Consider the following 15036-nt stretch of genomic DNA (forward strand, 5'->3'; position numbering starts at 1 on the left):
CAGTCCCAAAAAGTTAGAGTTGACGTACACAGGGACACTGAAATCTCAATAAAGTTTTCTTTGCACATTTCACTGATCAACTTGGAATAAAAAGGGTAATGACAAATCCCCTCTTTGGTAATATTTGAACTTCAAAAATGATAATCATCTAACTTTGATTTGTCAATTAAAGGCGAGCAAAAAATTCATAAGTTCATTATCTGGAGACATTTGACCGAAAAAAAAGAGCAACCAAATTAAATGAAATCAGCACTCAAAGAAACTACTTAATAAACATCAGTGTTTCGTTTACTTCCATTTGTGTGGGACAAGACAGACACATCAGCTGTTGATTATATTTCTTTAATTCCCAAAATATTTGTCAGAAAAATCTGTCCAAAGTTAAAAAAAAAAAAAAAAAAATCCTCAAACTACATACTTTGAGTTTCAAAAAGGTTGTATAAAATAAAATAAAATAAAATAAACACCCGGCCTTCTCAGATCAATTCTCTTTCATCGGGTCACATACATTTTGTGGATTTATTTCTCAAAGAAAATGGTGGCACATTCAAAAGAAATCGGGCTTTACAATATTCAAACAAAATTGACAAATTTCTCTCATATGGTTGAAAAAAAGACACAGATTCCATAAGTATAAATGGACATGGCACTTAACCCGCAAATTGCTCCTTGCTGGTAAGAATTGAATCCTGATTGTGTCCTTTCATCAGTCTTAAAAAATTGTATGAATGGGTGAATGATGACATGTGGTGTTAAAGCGCTCTGAGTGGTCGGAAGACTAGAAAATCCATTATTATATATATATATATAACAGTCAAATCTTTAAAAAGGTGTATGCTTAAATTACAACCAGTGTCCAAAATATAATGGTAGATTAACCTTTTTTCCCCATAAGTTTTTTAAACACTGATGTAGTGCAGAAAAAAATATATATTTTATTACATTTTAAAAATAAGTAAAAAAACTGTAAAATGAATTAAAGCCAAAGACATGTTGCTTTCTTCCCCCTAATTTAAGGCTTGACCTGAAATGAAAAGCATCACTGTCATCATGGGCCCCCATGATGACAGTGATGCTGAGGAGGTAAGAGTTTTCAACAGCACATTCACCTGGCAACCTTGAGCTGCAATATTAGGAGTTACTCTTTTGCTTCCTGCGTTGCCATGTCCTGCTCTACAGCACGAAGCGACTCTCCACCTCGTCTGCGACCATTTCAGCGATGGCGAGCGAGGAGGTGGCCGCTGGCGAGGGAGCGTTACGCACGTGGAGCACACGACTTCCCACGTCCCCCACGCCGCCGTCGAACACAAAGTCGTCCACGAGCTTTCCGTCACGGTCCAGAGCCTGAGCTCGAACTCCTGCAGGACCCCTGCAGAGGAAACAGATGAATTCTTCCTCAGATCTGGTAAAAAACACAGCTGATGCACACAGTGTAATGTTGATGCACTTTTCGGGTCTTGCATTATTATACTTACCTGAGCACGTCGCTCAGTGAGAGTTCGGGGATGTACTTCTGCAGGATTTTAACCTGTGCACCAATGAAAATCCCTCTATACATTTCTCCAATCCCGTAGGTTATGTTCTTCATTACCAGCTTCTGAAGGCCCCTGCAGAATGAAAACACAGATTGAACACTCATACATCACTTATTACTACACTTTATGAATTGGAAGATCTCACAAATCAGTGTCTTTACATATATATATTTTTTTGATACGGTTACAAGACAATACACAAAGACTCAGATCCAACTCTCTGTGGTACCTGTATGAGAGTGCATCTGCAAAGTCTTGAACATTGAAGTCGTACACCTTGTAACCCTCCCTCTTGAAGGCGAGGACTGCGTTCGGGCCAAGCCAAACACTTCCATCCATCCTCGGGGTGAAGTGAACTCCGAGGAAGGGGAAACGAGGGTCGGGGACCTAAATAGTTTACAGAAACAAAACTAAGCATTTATGCATTATGTATTGAGTCCAATGACATAGTATTTTTCCTGGAATGGTATGAGAAACATCTGCAGGTCACATGATTCATCTGAATGACATAGAGTATGTCATGTGGCTTATCAGCAGACTTACAGGATAGATATTCCCCTTGACCAGATAGTGCTTCTCCGGCTTCAACACTAAATAATCTCCTCTGAAGGGGACGATCCGAGGCTCCGAACTGCATCCCGATATCTGGGACAGACGGTCTGAATACAGGCCGCCACATGTCAGGACGTAACGGCATCGGACCTCATTGCCCTGCAGAAATGACACAATCCAAACGTTGGACACAACACAAATCAATCCAAAACGTTGGGACGCTTTTATCTGCATGCGAGTTACCTTTTTGTCTCGAACTGCAATTGGATATTTCATTCCTGCAAAGTAAAACACATACTTATCGAGCTGAACGCTAAATAACCAAAGGTCTTGTTTAAATTGTGACTTTGTTGCCACATTGTTGTGCTGAGGCTCGTGATTACCGTCGGAACTCCCAGCCGGGCTCTCGGTAACCGCGGTAATGTCGTTGACCTCAGCATCAGTAACCACCGTGCCGCCTGCCTCCTCAAAGTCTTGCCCGTACCTGAGAGCCACCTTCCTCCAGTCCACGATGCCGGTGTAGGGCGAGTCCAAGGCCATTAAACCCTGCAAGGACAACATGTGCACTGTGACAACAGACCGTCGCAGCCATCTTTGATTTTGTAGGAACAACCGCAGCCTCTCTGAGCCTCTCACCCTGCAGAATGGCTCTCGTTCTCGGATTCCCTTGGCGTCGATAATACTGAGGTCCCGCACGTTGTTTTTCATGCCGCGCTCGTATAGAGCTTGCAGTCTGGGTATCTCCTCATGCTCCAAAGCCACGATGAGCTGCAGAAACACACAGGTAGTAGAATACAAACCTAGACACAATACAAAAAAAGCTCCTGCTAAGCAGCCAGTATTTCACTCGGTCAAAATGCCAAGACGGACCTTTCCACATTTCTTGTAAGGGAGTCCTTTCTTCTCGCAGTACTCGTAGGCTAAAGTGGCTCCTCGAACACACAGGCGGGCCTTCAGTGACCCCGGCGTGTAGTAGATGCCGCTGTGAATGACTCCACTGTTGTGCCCACTCTGGTGCGCAGCTGGTGAGACAGAAAGTCACAAGAAAATGAAGGAACAAGAAGAACGACGACAGGAATATCATCAGGTTTCCTCACTTTGTTTCATCCACCTGTAACATTTAACCTACACAAGGGAGGTGCTTAGGACGGACATGTGCTAAATCAAGAGACATGTTGGATTAAAGCTACAACATGAAACAACTCACATTGTCATATTAGTCCTTTAACCAAGACAATTGCAAATGTATTTCAGCATTGGAACCAGGTCACCTGGCTGATACTCAGGTCCAAGGGCGTTAGCACAGAGCAGCACAATCCCATAGTAGCAAGTTCCTTATCTAAAATTAGAGCTGCTTGGCACTTCACCCTCAAAGTCATTGTTTCGGTTAACGGAGTAGAAACCAAACACGTTGACGTCTTCCTTCACAACCACGACTTTGAAGACTGCACCCACCGAGCTCTTTTTCCTTCTCCAGCAGAACGAAGCTGAGTGACGGGTGTCGCAGAATTAGCTCTCTGACTGTCGCCAGGCCGACGATGCCGCCCCCCACCACGGCCACATCGTAGGTGCTGAAATACAAACGACAACAAAGGTCACTGACATCTCACATTTAAAGTGGTTACTGATAAGGGAAGCCAGCTTTAGAGGCTGCAAAATGTGGAAACCTCAGAACAGAACATTGAGGTCAACAGTTCAATGTCCAAGTAAGCATGATTGTATTAGACTCGGATGGACCTTTGTGACTGATCGCCGTTCAACTCAAACGACTCTCGTGGGGGGAGTTCAGAGTTCAAACAGCAGTTCCAGAATGTAAACGTTTCGCCAAAAGATTTCACTCGGAGAGCTGAAAGAACACAATGTGCAAGACTTGGAGTTTTAAGTGGCCACAAGGGAACATCTTGTTTTTCATTACAGAAACCTGGAAAGCCAGGAAAATGTTTTTTACCTGCACATTTGGGAGACAAGAAGAAAAAAGATATTTGTAAAAGTCTAATAAAACAGGGTTCTGCTATCTGGATGGAGTAATGTAACAGTCTTCCTATTGATACGGAACATCTGTTATTCACGCTCTATTGGAAGCAGACGGGAGAGGGGCTGGGTTGCATAAGACGAGGGGCCCACTCCTCCAGAGTAGCCTGCACAGCCAGTTTAATCGGTTACACATGCAGAGCGGTATGCCTTTCCCAAAAGGAACAGCTCGCACAAAAAACTCTCACCAGAGGCGATAGCACGACGTTTAAAAGGCCTGCGAATGCGACCGGAGCTGCAACGCGCAGGGGTTACGGTGCAGAAAACAAGTGTTATCTGTGTATTGTGCACGTGGAAGGGTGGAGTGAGGCTCAGGTTGCAGGTTTTGCAACGTGACCCTCCCTGCACAACGTCCTTGGCAATGACTGGGATCAACTTGAAGTTGAACTCCCCGCCGTCTCTCTCTCTCTCTCCCTTTTCTTAATGTATCAGCCTGTGAGTGAGCGTAATTAACAGCGGTTAACATGCGGGTCTATTCGTTTTAACCCACGAGCGCGCTCCCCTGTCTGTTTCACAGTCTCACCTGTGCAGCCGTCTGGTTGTAAAGTCCTTTGTGGGCTTCGCGGCCCCGGAAGCCCTGAAGGACAAACCGCTTAGTGTCCGGATCATTGTCGCCGCGTTTCAAAGCGCTTCACTTTCACCGCTTCATCGTACAAATGTCAGAAGGACTTGTTGGAGTTGCGTGCTGTCACTTCCTCCTGCAAACCCCCCGTCCCGCTGCTCCATGGTAAAAAGAAGCACAAAAGTTGACGCCCCCCTGTTACGTTCCGGTCCAGCCAATGAGAGGACGCGTTTTTCTTTACGTCACCAGGTCAAAGGTTACGGCGATCGACGCGTTTCCTGTGTAAACATTCATATGTTGGAGGGCAGGTGATGTTGCTTCAGCTAACTCCGCTGCGTCACATTTTCTTCAGTGGTTTGGTGAACCGACGACGCAGTGGTTGACTCTATGAAGCAGTACCATGGCGTCATGTGTGTCTTTTACTGTGTGTTTCAGATATGAGGCTTCTGTCGAGGGCGGTGCAGTCTGCTGTGTGTCAGAGGGAATGGAGCCGCAGGCACTTCTGGGGCTGGCTCAATGCGGTCTTCAACAAGTGAGACAACATTAGTGATAGAGAAGTTAAATAATTAGTTCGCTGCGGTTGCTGCTAATGGCTGCACAGCAAGGCATGCACGCAAGGGCGTAGCCATGGTTTAAACATTGGGGGGTGGGGGGGTCCAAATGAATACCCCTCCCTATACATTTGTTAAGTGCATCGCCTACAATTCTATATTTATATATGAAAATGTGCACATTTAGAACATAGTTTCGAGGACTACATTGACCATTTGAACATCTAAAAGGAGAACTCTTTTTTTTTTTTAAAACATATTTTCTGCTGTACATGGGGGGGGGGCAGATGGACTTACATGTATAGAAGGTGACAAGGCACTACATGCACCTCATCTAACATCACCACTGTAAACCGTGAAACTTTGCTTCCTTTAGCGGTGATTTAAACGTAATGTATAACAACTAAAACAACAGATATGCAATCAATGCTGTCTTCATGAAGGTGTTGATGTTCAGTTTGTTTTGCTGCATGATCATTTGGATGGTTTCTAAGTGCTCTGCCTTTTATAATTCGTTTTTATACGCTGTGCACCCCATTTTCATATCAATACAATGCAGACTGTTTGCTAATTATAAGTCAATTATTTAATTTATGCTGTAGTTACGTATTACAATTAAATCATTTAGAAAACAAAGTGATCTGAAGATCGATGCGATGCCACTGTTTTTGCTAAAAAAACTATTAATTAAAATGTGGTAGCAAAAGCGAGTAGAAGATCCAGTAATCATTTGACTAACGTTTAATCCTCCTGCTGTTTGTTGCCTTTACAACGAGAAAACGATATACATGTCATTACATACAATATTACATTATCTAGCAATCTAGATATATTTACCATCTGTGTTGCTGTATTGTCAGATAAGGTTTTTGAGACCTAATAAAAAAAAGTAGTTTAAACTTTTTTTCTTTTAATACAAAGTGTCAAAAAAAGCTTCATAAAATCCTCACATTCATGAAGTTGTAACCAGATACCAAATAACTAAATTGCGGGTGATTAGCTCCGGCTCTAACAGTGCATTCCCCTCGTGTGACCCATGTCATGAACCTCTGTCATACTTTGTCCGTCATGTTTTCCACATTCAGGGTGGACTATGAAAGGATCAAAGCTGTTGGTCCGGACCGAGCCGCAGCAGAGTGGCTGCTGAGATGCGGGGCCAAAGTGAGGTTTCAAGGTTTCGATCGCTGGCAACACGACTACAACGGACTGCCAACCGGGGTTCTGGGCAAATACAAGATCCAGGCGATCGATGCCACTGAATCCTGCATCATGTACAGAGGGTTTGACCACCTGGGTCAGTGTCACAGTGTGTGGAGGGTTCTCCTCCTCTCATTTCCCTCAGTTTGGTCATAGATTTAAAAGGAGACATTTTCAAATGTAGCTTCTCTAGTTAATCCTATAGCTACATTGTCAGATTTAGATTAATTTAAAGCAGTTTGGCTTTATTTTGTTGGATTCAGGACCACTTTTTGTGCAACTAGCTTCACCAAAATCCTACCATGATACCATCAACAAACATGAACATTTTACAGCTGACGTAATCTGTATTTATGAGCCGGTTTTAAGTGTTTCATAAAAGTGGCTAACGCTGTCTTTATCGGATTCTTTATATGACACAGCATACTGGGTTTACCTTATTTTATTATAAGCTATATCACAAAATGTACCTACAAAATCCACTTTTTATTAAACAAATGTTCAATGTCTGTAGCTTTGCACTAAGATCGCCTCAAAAAACAAGCATGACCAAAACCGTATCAAGTTTCAACGTCATCGCTGGATTTCCAGGCAAGAACCTGCTCAAATCAAAGATTAAAGCCAGGCTCAAAGTGTACATTTTGAATGAAGTATGTTAACACGAGCTTGCCTGTTCACTTGAAAGCGATTCCCCTCTTTAACAAGAAAGGCAACGCGAAGGTGCATCCCTCCCACACGGATGATCCAAACATTGACGCAAGCGAGCGGGGTGCTTTACACCGAGCCGTCACCGACTACACACACGCTCTGGTGTCAGAGTCCCCCCTGATTTATCTGAGTGAAGCCTCTCTGCCTATGTAAATGTAATCAGCAAAGAGGTAACAGATCTTGTGCTCTTTTTTTTTCATTTCAAGATGGTTTGGAACACGTGGAGGAAATCAAGTTCAACAAGAGCATCTACATTGAGGACATCTGCCTGGAGAGGTTGAGCTCGATAGAGAATCTGCAGGAGAGTTTGAAGACGATGGAGGTGGTGTCGTGTGGCAACGTGACCGACAAGGGCCTCATCGCCCTGCACAGGCTCAAGTGAATGAAACACCCTTTATTTGGCTATCATTTAAATGAAATCTGTTTGTTGATTTGATGCTTCTGTCCCACACAGGAATCTGGAGCATCTGTTCCTCAGTGATCTCCCGGGGATCAAAGACAGACAGACGACGGTTGACAGACTGCAGACGGCGCTCCCGCGTCTGGATGTATCGCTGGATCTGGACTGATGTGGAAACCACTTCCTGGGTGACCCTCAGTCGCAAAATATGGAGGCCTTTTTGAAAGGACCCGGGGGCTGAAGGGCCCGTTATGCAGCGTGTGTTTATGTCATGAATCATTTAGTCGTTGGGAGTTGTGTCACCTTTCTGCTTATTTAATCTTTAAGCTTTAATGAGGAAACAGGTCGAAAAAAAGTTAAAGCACTTTAGAATGTCAGCAGTCTTTTTTCTCAATGGATTAAACTCCTCTGTAGTTTATTTATGTATTAAAAGGTTAATCCGTGTGGGTACAAGGAGAAAAACAATCTGAAAATGCAAAAGGACTTTGGCTCTATTTCAATCATTTGGCATTTGTATAAATTTTCAGAGACCAATGGCTTTGCAGATCTTTAGCACCAATGTGTGTTGTTATGCGAGTGACTGGGTTCAAGGAACATTCACTCATGTCAATAAATAGTTTCCGAAATGCTCAAGAGTCTAAGTGTCCTACATTGCAACTTACCACTAAAAGCAGGTCACTTTTTTTTTTTTTTTTTAAATAGTACATTGTTGTATAAAAAATACATTTGGCAGTACAGCAGAGTTTTACCTTCAGACTACAAGCGGAGCATGGCTCCTTGTCTTTATAAAAGCAGGCAGCATATGTAAACCAACATGTGTGGAGTCCCCATGTTAGGAAATAGTGCATAGACTGACATCAGTATCATGAGACATGACAAAAAGTGGTCAAGTCCAAAACCAAGGTGCTGCAGGAAACTGTCGGTTCGATCCAGCTCAGATGTTCGGTAGATGATAATTATATTTGCGCAGGTTGTTGTAGTACTTCTTATTGTCCAAAACTGGGAAGATACTGCTGCTGGTGAGCTGTGGCAAATACTGCATGAAGGAAAAATAAACACTTTCAGTGGGGGGTTTCCTGAGCATTTTGACAGTACATTGATATTGGGGTCCTTCTCTTAAAGTGTAACAGACATTTGAAGGATTATTTCATTGGTGCCCTCTCTGTGCTGCTGGTCTACTGACCCCGGGAGGGAGGTGTTTGCGAGGTAAGCGTGTCCTGTGGCCCGAGCGGTCTTGCTCTCGAGAGGAGCCGGAGCCCTTTTCTCGCAGGCTGTCGAAGTACGGCTGCTGGAGGAGCTGCTCACAGGTGAGCCGCTCCGACGGGTCCATCCTCAGACAGCCCTAAACAGGAGACAGGTCAAAGCCAGTTGACCGTATGCCATCCGGCTCCTCAATCACCAGCTGCTGTCATGAAGGTGTCGAAGTTGTGGCCGGAATTACACAAGTATCTAAGCACAATGGAGTATGTACTCTGGTGATTAGGGAACACAGAGCACTTTGCACATAGTTTCTGATTTGTCACTTAATTATTACTTTGTTTAAACTCAAATGGGGTTCTTCAAATTCTAATTTTACTGGATTAAATCCAAACTAAGTATTGAGTCTATTAAATCAAGCACAAAAAAAGAAATGGATTATATTACTGCATCGTTACCTTCATCAGACTCCGAGCTTGATGTGAGAGATTTGGATATTTTTTCTCCAAAGGCTCCTACAGAAAGACAAATAAAAGACAAAGATACAGTTTGTTAGGATATGTTCATGTTCACCTTTCTATCGATCCCTCAACTGACTGCTTTTATTATGTAACCTTTGCGTGCTAATAAAAAAAACCCTAACCATGGAACCTTTAGAATACAGCAAATGTTGTTGTCGATGCAGGTCGTTCATCTCACCATGTTTTGTGGCTCTGGGATGGAAACTCCACAGAAGAACTGGTTGTTGCTGAAGACCTGCTGGTGTCGAGGTGTCAGATCTCCTGCAGAGGACAAGAAAGATGAACAGAATGACTCCAATTACTCCTGTGGATGTTTTCAAGGTCAAAACTTTTTCAATTTCACCTTGTACTGGTAAACAGGACTTGACAAGATTTCAATGACCGTGGTAAGATGTTTCATTCTTTTTAGTACTTGGCTGATTATCGTATTTATATTGTATCTTTTAACGTTTGGTATTGCAAATATGCAATTAGAAGTTTAAAGTTTTGTGATTGATTTACTGAACCCATTGATTGATTTATTTTAATGCAAGTGAAAGACAATACACAACAATATTATCATTAAACAAATACTTCTCACTGTATCGCAGCAGACTGATTGATTGATTGATTTACCGAGAGTCTTTCTGATCAGATACAGCTGATCCATGTCCGACTTCCCGGGCCACAGCGGCGTCCCCGACAGCAGCTCAGCGAACACACAACCGATCGCCCACACGTCCACAGGAGGGCCGTACTGAGTGTCCCCCACCAGCAGCTCAGGGGCCCGGTACCAACGGGTCGCCACGTAGTCCGTGTAGTAGTCACATGGGCCTGCTGGAGGCAGGAAACACACACACACACACAACATTAGGTGTGTGTGTGTGATGAACTGCCCACTTTGTCTATGACACAAATACTGTTTACTTCCGTATTGAAGAATCAAAGGTATGTTTAATATAGGGTTTAGTATTTGTTCAGTGATGTACTTTAGTTATAGGTCCAACGTCTGTGGAGTAAATAAATGGGGGCCAATTTCTTTGGTTGAAAGCAAACCCTTGTATCAGGGTACAGATGACGAAGAAGGAAACAAGGAGGGTAGATTCCCTTGCACATTGTTACATTTGAATATTATCTATTATCTAGAAAATGTAAGGGCAGAAAATACTAAACATTTGCACACCTGCAGCAGGCAGAGAGTAATGACTGAAGTTTAAATCCGACACACTCAGCCCCACTGAAAAAGACAAGGTGTCCACCAGGTGGCGCCGTTTAAAAAAGTTTAGCGAGTCTTGAAACTTACTGAGAATCCGTGCGAACCCAAAGTCACAGAGCTTGATGACCCGGTGTTTGGTGATGAGAATGTTTTCCGGCTTGACGTCTCTGTGAATGCACTGCAGGGACACGAGAAGCTGCCATTAGAAACAGAGCTCACATCCTCGTGAGATGCAGAGCATAAAAGGGGGCCGTGCGAGGAGCGGTGAAAGGAGAGCGAGCCGGTGCTGTTAAATGGGGGCCCTTGTAGCATTTGTTGTGTCTAGGTGATACATTAACTGCAGCTCAGCCAAGGGAAAGGAATTCTTGTTATAAAAAGAGTCATAAAGCAGAAGGCTTGGTGGGAGGAGACCGGAGGAGTTGAAAAACAAGCCGAGGGGAAGCTTCTTTACGACTGAAACACACACTCAGAGCGCCATGAAGTACAAGAAGAAGAAGAACTACTTACATTTTGTTTGTGACAGAAGTTGACAGCTTGAAGTGTCTGCCAGGTTATACTTTTTACAAGGTGCTCTGGGACTCTGGGAGACAAGGGGGGAGTCAATGTGAGGGGGGGTCAGCTGCTTGGTGCGGATCAATAGAAAATAATGATTGCAAATTCAGCGTTGACTTTGGAAATGGTAACCAACAAGCACCAACTGATTATTCTCCTCAACTGGCACGACACCATTGATGAAGGCCATGAGATGTGGCTGAAAGCTCCAGGAAATTTAAAGGGCAGAATGAATGAAGGATTATCCCAGAAAACCAAATGTCTCACTATCAGGTGTGTTTCCCCTCTGTGGCCTCGTTCAGAACGTGAATGTAAACCATTGAATAGTTGTTGACACATTTGACACACAGTGGGGTTCATCCTCTGGGGGACATGAACGCCATCCAACATTCGGGGAGACATTTCAGTGTGGACGGGACCTGTGCTGTCATCTTTAGTCTGTTGTCGAGGACAGTGCTCGGTGGCGTCTCCACTCTTCCACACTGAGGCTTTGTTGGTTCAGGGACGTCATCGGCCCGTGTTGCCGGGGAAATGGCTAAATCGAGCTTTGTGACCGGCAATTAATGGCACTCCCTCCCCTTCGCCTCACTTTGTTGTCTCTTCTTTTGAACCCTCCGTGCTCCCGGAGGCTACAGGCCGGGACCAGATTGGGGAAACCAGACAGCGAAAACACTCCGTATGAAATGTGGCCGAGCCTAAAGAGTCCCGCCGGCTCCCCGCCAGCAATGCATTCTGGGTGAGCATCTCTGTAAACATTCCACAGCGAGCAGGTCAGCCTCCCGAGAGACAGGCGGCGTGCCCGTCGGAGCCGGACAAAGCCCGGTGTGCGGTGACGTATCGATGTAATGTAGAGAAAATAGAGCGTACGCGGCGCCTTGTTAAATCAGGATCGGGATAACTCGCTCTCATCATCTCAGGGTTCGTGTGTGTGCAGCAAACGGATGCATTTCATACAAGAAAGAGTCCTCCAATGGCCAAATGTCTTATTCGTGTTGCGTCACTAGAACTGCTTTAACTGAACAGTTGAAATCATTCATTTCAATCGTTCATTTCAACTGCTCTTTTATGACTTCCATGTCAATAATGCAAGACAGAAAGTTATAATCTGCTTATATCATCTGTATAATTAGTGTTACAAGCACATCGATGTACAGAATACAATGTCACAATATTAAAGTGTTATTCTAATAATTATTTCATTATTGTTGGTGCGTGATTTAATGAAATGATTATATGTTAATTTCCTTTAATATCAATATTAGGTTATTTTTGGACGGGAATGTAAGAAAATCAAAAAAAGAGTAAAACAAGGGAACCCTTTTACTCGAAGAGGCACACTCACCCTCGGGGGTGTCGGTCCAGCTCGTTGAGGACCGTGTGGTCGCAGTACTCGAACACGAGGTGGAGCTTGCGTTTACGCCGAAACACCTCGATCAGATTCACCAGGTTGGCGTGTTTCAGTTGCTGCAGAGAAGTAAAACGCACAAGACTTGAAGTAAAATCCACACAAGCACAGTTCAGTGAAACCAATAAAGCTGCTGGTGCGAGATCTGTTTGCCCCCCCCCCCCTCGCCCCCCCGCCTGTGGCTTGCCCTTATCAAAACCCACTAAACTCTAAACAGATGGTAATAAACATGCTGTTGCCCCTGACAACCTGTCTCCATCCTGTCCTATTTATGAGCTCCTGGTGTCCAGCAGGCCACTAACACTCCCTCCCACTGCATGACTAATTGCACCACCAACAAGTGCATCTTTGATAATCATTAGGCAGCATTAAACTAACAGGCTTTAGCCTTTGGCATGAATGAAAACATCTTAAAGAGACTAAGAATTTACTGTCTCTGATCTTTCTGTTGTTTATTTTCAAGTGGATTAATTTTCTAATCACTTCATGATTTAAGGGGAATCCATTCACATACATATTCATCTTGCATCCAGACTCTAAACCAGCTGAAAACACACTTTGACCAACCAGAACAAATGTGCTAACCTCTTGAGTAAGTTGTTTCATTTTATTTACTGTAAATTTGACGAATATCTCAGATCTTAGTCGACTTGTTGGGACCTCAGAGGTTTTGCTTCATTTAATTACAAGACTCTGAACCTCCTTTAAGCACCGCTGTTTTCTCTGTGCAGCTCAATAACAAAAATGCTTCCCCTCTGTGTGCAGAATTAACTGTGTGCTATCCCTCCTGCTGACTCTTGGCACATTAGGAGGACACTAAAAACCGGATCTGCATCTTTAAAAAGGTCAAAACATGGTGTTGCATCATGTAATAAATACAGTAGTTTTTTATTTGGCTGAATTTAATTTCCTGGAAAAATATATACAGATAGCAAATAAAAACTATACACTGAACATTTGGTAGAGATGTTATTTTAGTATAATAAAATATTTGCATGCCGGTTTATATTTGGATTAGTGGGCATTAAGAGTACGATAATAAATGGGTATGAAAGAAAAAAACTATGCTGCGACTTTGATTGTATACAGTTACTATTTTTGTCACTTTTACTTTAATCTCATGTTATTGTCTTAACTTGATGTCACACCACCATTTTAATTTACTATTTTTACCAACATTTGTGTCCTATCTCAGTCTTTCACCAAGTGTCAAGCCTTGAGGTTTTTAATTTTTATAATTGCTACACATATTGGGCATTATATGTTGACTAAACCCTGGCAGGAATGTGCTTCCATAGACTAGTAAAACTACTACTGCTTTATGAATGTGAGGTGAAATTCTTTTATGAGAAAATCAAGATGTTGTTGATGTTAAAATGCCGTTACCTTAAGCATTCTGATCTCCCTCAGTGCAATCTTTTTTATAATGGGATCATCCTCTGACTCCACAAATTTCTTGATGGCGACGACCTGCCCCGTGTCTTTGTTTCGGCACTTGAAGACGACCCCGTAGGAGCCCTCCCCGATCTTTGCAATCTTCTCATACTTCTCCATCCTCAGACTGGACCAGCAGACACCCAAATTTGTGATGCTTGGCCGGGTAGATCCAAGGAATTAGGACGGTCCGTGCAGCCTTTAAAAGAGGCACAAGAGGCTCTCAGCGAGGATGCAGAGAGGAAGAGGAACCATGGGCCGTCGTTAGCGGCACCATTTCACTCCATTGAAGCTGGAATAAATCCAGTATGAGCAGCCAAAGTCATTTAAAGGATGGGTGTTTTGTGGAAAAGACACAAAAATGCCTCTTGTTAACTTACATTAGATTTGTGTCTATTTGGGTTGCTTTTCAGATTGGGATGGTAAAGATTTTGATGAACAAATGCATTACAATAATGAATAACAAACGTAAAATGTTTACATGCATCTACGTATTTACTCAAAACTAATAAATAAATTCTGTGTTTATGATCGAGAAATCAGAATGTTAAGATGAATCCCACTGCCTGCAAGAAATGCTTGAACACATTACACCTGTCTGCCAGCAGCTAGACTGCATCACGAAAGCATTTGCATAGTGTATTAGGTCATTAGCCCGAGGGGGTTAGGGAGCGAAAACAAATAAAGAAACAACCAGGGGAATAAAATCAAAGCGGTGCACTTACTACGACGAAATATTAAAAAAAACATGAATTAACAGCTTAAGCTGCATGTTTGTGGTGAAGTTAATCATCTTGCTGCATGAGCAGTTTCCGCATGAAACAAGCAGATCATAAAAGTGGCATTAAAATTGATATATACACACACACACACACGGAAATATACACACATACGCATGCATATGTATATATACACATGCATACATATAAAATTATATATATATATATATATATATAAAACATATAAAAAGACAACACAAATGGTAAATGTGAAAACTTACTCGGTGAAAAACGGTCAGATGTTGCTCGGTCGGTTCCAAACACGACGAGGTGGACTTCCACAGGACAACCTACCAACTGTCTCTGCAGGCACAAGGACGGTCCGCTTTTAAAGAGTCAAGAAAAAGGGAATCAAGCAAGACATCCGGCCAGACCTTTCAAAATAAAACCAAGTGAGCGACCATCGCTGTCAGTTCA

At 43.1% G+C, this 15036-nt stretch overlaps 3 protein-coding genes across 6 annotated transcripts; 1 reads left to right on the plus strand and 2 right to left on the minus strand.

The window, feature by feature from the left end:
• Nucleotides 1-270: 270 nt before the first annotated feature.
• Nucleotides 271-4849, minus strand: l2hgdh (L-2-hydroxyglutarate dehydrogenase). Its single transcript, XM_037486409.2, has 10 exons — nucleotides 4642-4849; nucleotides 3543-3658; nucleotides 2958-3109; nucleotides 2724-2855; nucleotides 2471-2633; nucleotides 2331-2365; nucleotides 2079-2246; nucleotides 1765-1922; nucleotides 1476-1607; nucleotides 271-1369 (listed from the first exon to the last, which is right to left on the minus strand). Exons 1-10 carry the CDS (start codon nucleotides 4725-4727, stop codon nucleotides 1174-1176), a joined length of 1338 nt encoding a protein of 445 aa, XP_037342306.1. The 5' UTR covers nucleotides 4728-4849; the 3' UTR covers nucleotides 271-1173.
• A 27-nt stretch (nucleotides 4850-4876) lies between these two features.
• dmac2l (distal membrane arm assembly component 2 like) lies at nucleotides 4877-8225 on the plus strand. The gene is made up of 5 exons (XM_037486414.2): nucleotides 4877-4988; nucleotides 5116-5212; nucleotides 6317-6525; nucleotides 7343-7514; nucleotides 7591-8225. Exons 2-5 carry the CDS (start codon nucleotides 5118-5120, stop codon nucleotides 7703-7705), a joined length of 591 nt encoding a protein of 196 aa, XP_037342311.1. The 5' UTR covers nucleotides 4877-4988; nucleotides 5116-5117; the 3' UTR covers nucleotides 7706-8225.
• Nucleotides 8188-14917, minus strand: cdkl1 (cyclin dependent kinase like 1 (CDC2 related kinase)). 4 transcript variants are annotated; one of them, XM_037486412.2, is made up of 10 exons: nucleotides 14841-14917; nucleotides 13793-14039; nucleotides 12344-12465; nucleotides 10957-11029; nucleotides 10537-10627; nucleotides 9870-10067; nucleotides 9433-9515; nucleotides 9192-9248; nucleotides 8720-8878; nucleotides 8188-8572 (listed from the first exon to the last, which is right to left on the minus strand). In XM_037486412.2, the coding sequence occupies exons 2-10, from the start codon at nucleotides 13958-13960 to the stop codon at nucleotides 8471-8473; spliced, it is 1053 nt and encodes a 350-aa protein (XP_037342309.1). In that variant the 5' UTR covers nucleotides 13961-14039; nucleotides 14841-14917; the 3' UTR covers nucleotides 8188-8470. The 4 variants fall into 4 exon arrangements, with proteins under 4 accessions (XP_037342309.1, XP_037342307.1, XP_037342308.1 ...); XM_037486410.2 differs by having other exon boundaries at nucleotides 9870-10070; XM_037486411.2 differs by having other exon boundaries at nucleotides 9870-10070; nucleotides 13793-14132.
• Nucleotides 14918-15036: the final 119 nt, after the last annotated feature.

This window comes from Pungitius pungitius, chromosome 14 (assembly GCF_949316345.1).
Source record: "Pungitius pungitius chromosome 14, fPunPun2.1, whole genome shotgun sequence".
Taxonomy (NCBI): domain Eukaryota; kingdom Metazoa; phylum Chordata; class Actinopteri; order Perciformes; family Gasterosteidae; genus Pungitius; species Pungitius pungitius.

Coding starts and splice junctions, on each gene's coding strand:
- l2hgdh (XM_037486409.2), bottom strand. CDS start 4,727: ATGATCCGGACACTAAGCGGTTTGTCCTTCAGGGCTTCCGGGGCCGCG. Junction 2,634..2,723: donor AACGAGAGCCATTCTGCAGG/GTGAGAGGCTCA, acceptor TTGTCCTTGCAG/GGTTTAATGGCCTTGGACTC. Junction 2,247..2,330: donor TTGCAGTTCGAGACAAAAAG/GTAACTCGCATG, acceptor TCATTTCTGCAG/GGCAATGAGGTCCGATGCCG.
- dmac2l (XM_037486414.2), top strand. CDS start 5,118: ATGAGGCTTCTGTCGAGGGCGGTGCAGTCTGCTGTGTGTCAGAGGGAA. Junction 5,213..6,316: donor CTCAATGCGGTCTTCAACAA/GTGAGACAACAT, acceptor TTCCACATTCAG/GGTGGACTATGAAAGGATCA. Junction 6,526..7,342: donor CAGAGGGTTTGACCACCTGG/GTCAGTGTCACA, acceptor TTTCATTTCAAG/ATGGTTTGGAACACGTGGAG.
- cdkl1 (XM_037486410.2), bottom strand. CDS start 13,960: ATGGAGAAGTATGAGAAGATTGCAAAGATCGGGGAGGGCTCCTACGGG. Junction 10,071..10,536: donor TGGGTTCGCACGGATTCTCA/GTAAGTTTCAAG, acceptor TCCTGCCTCCAG/CAGGCCCATGTGACTACTAC. Junction 9,516..9,869: donor TCTGATCAGAAAGACTCTCG/GTAAATCAATCA, acceptor TGTCCTCTGCAG/GAGATCTGACACCTCGACAC.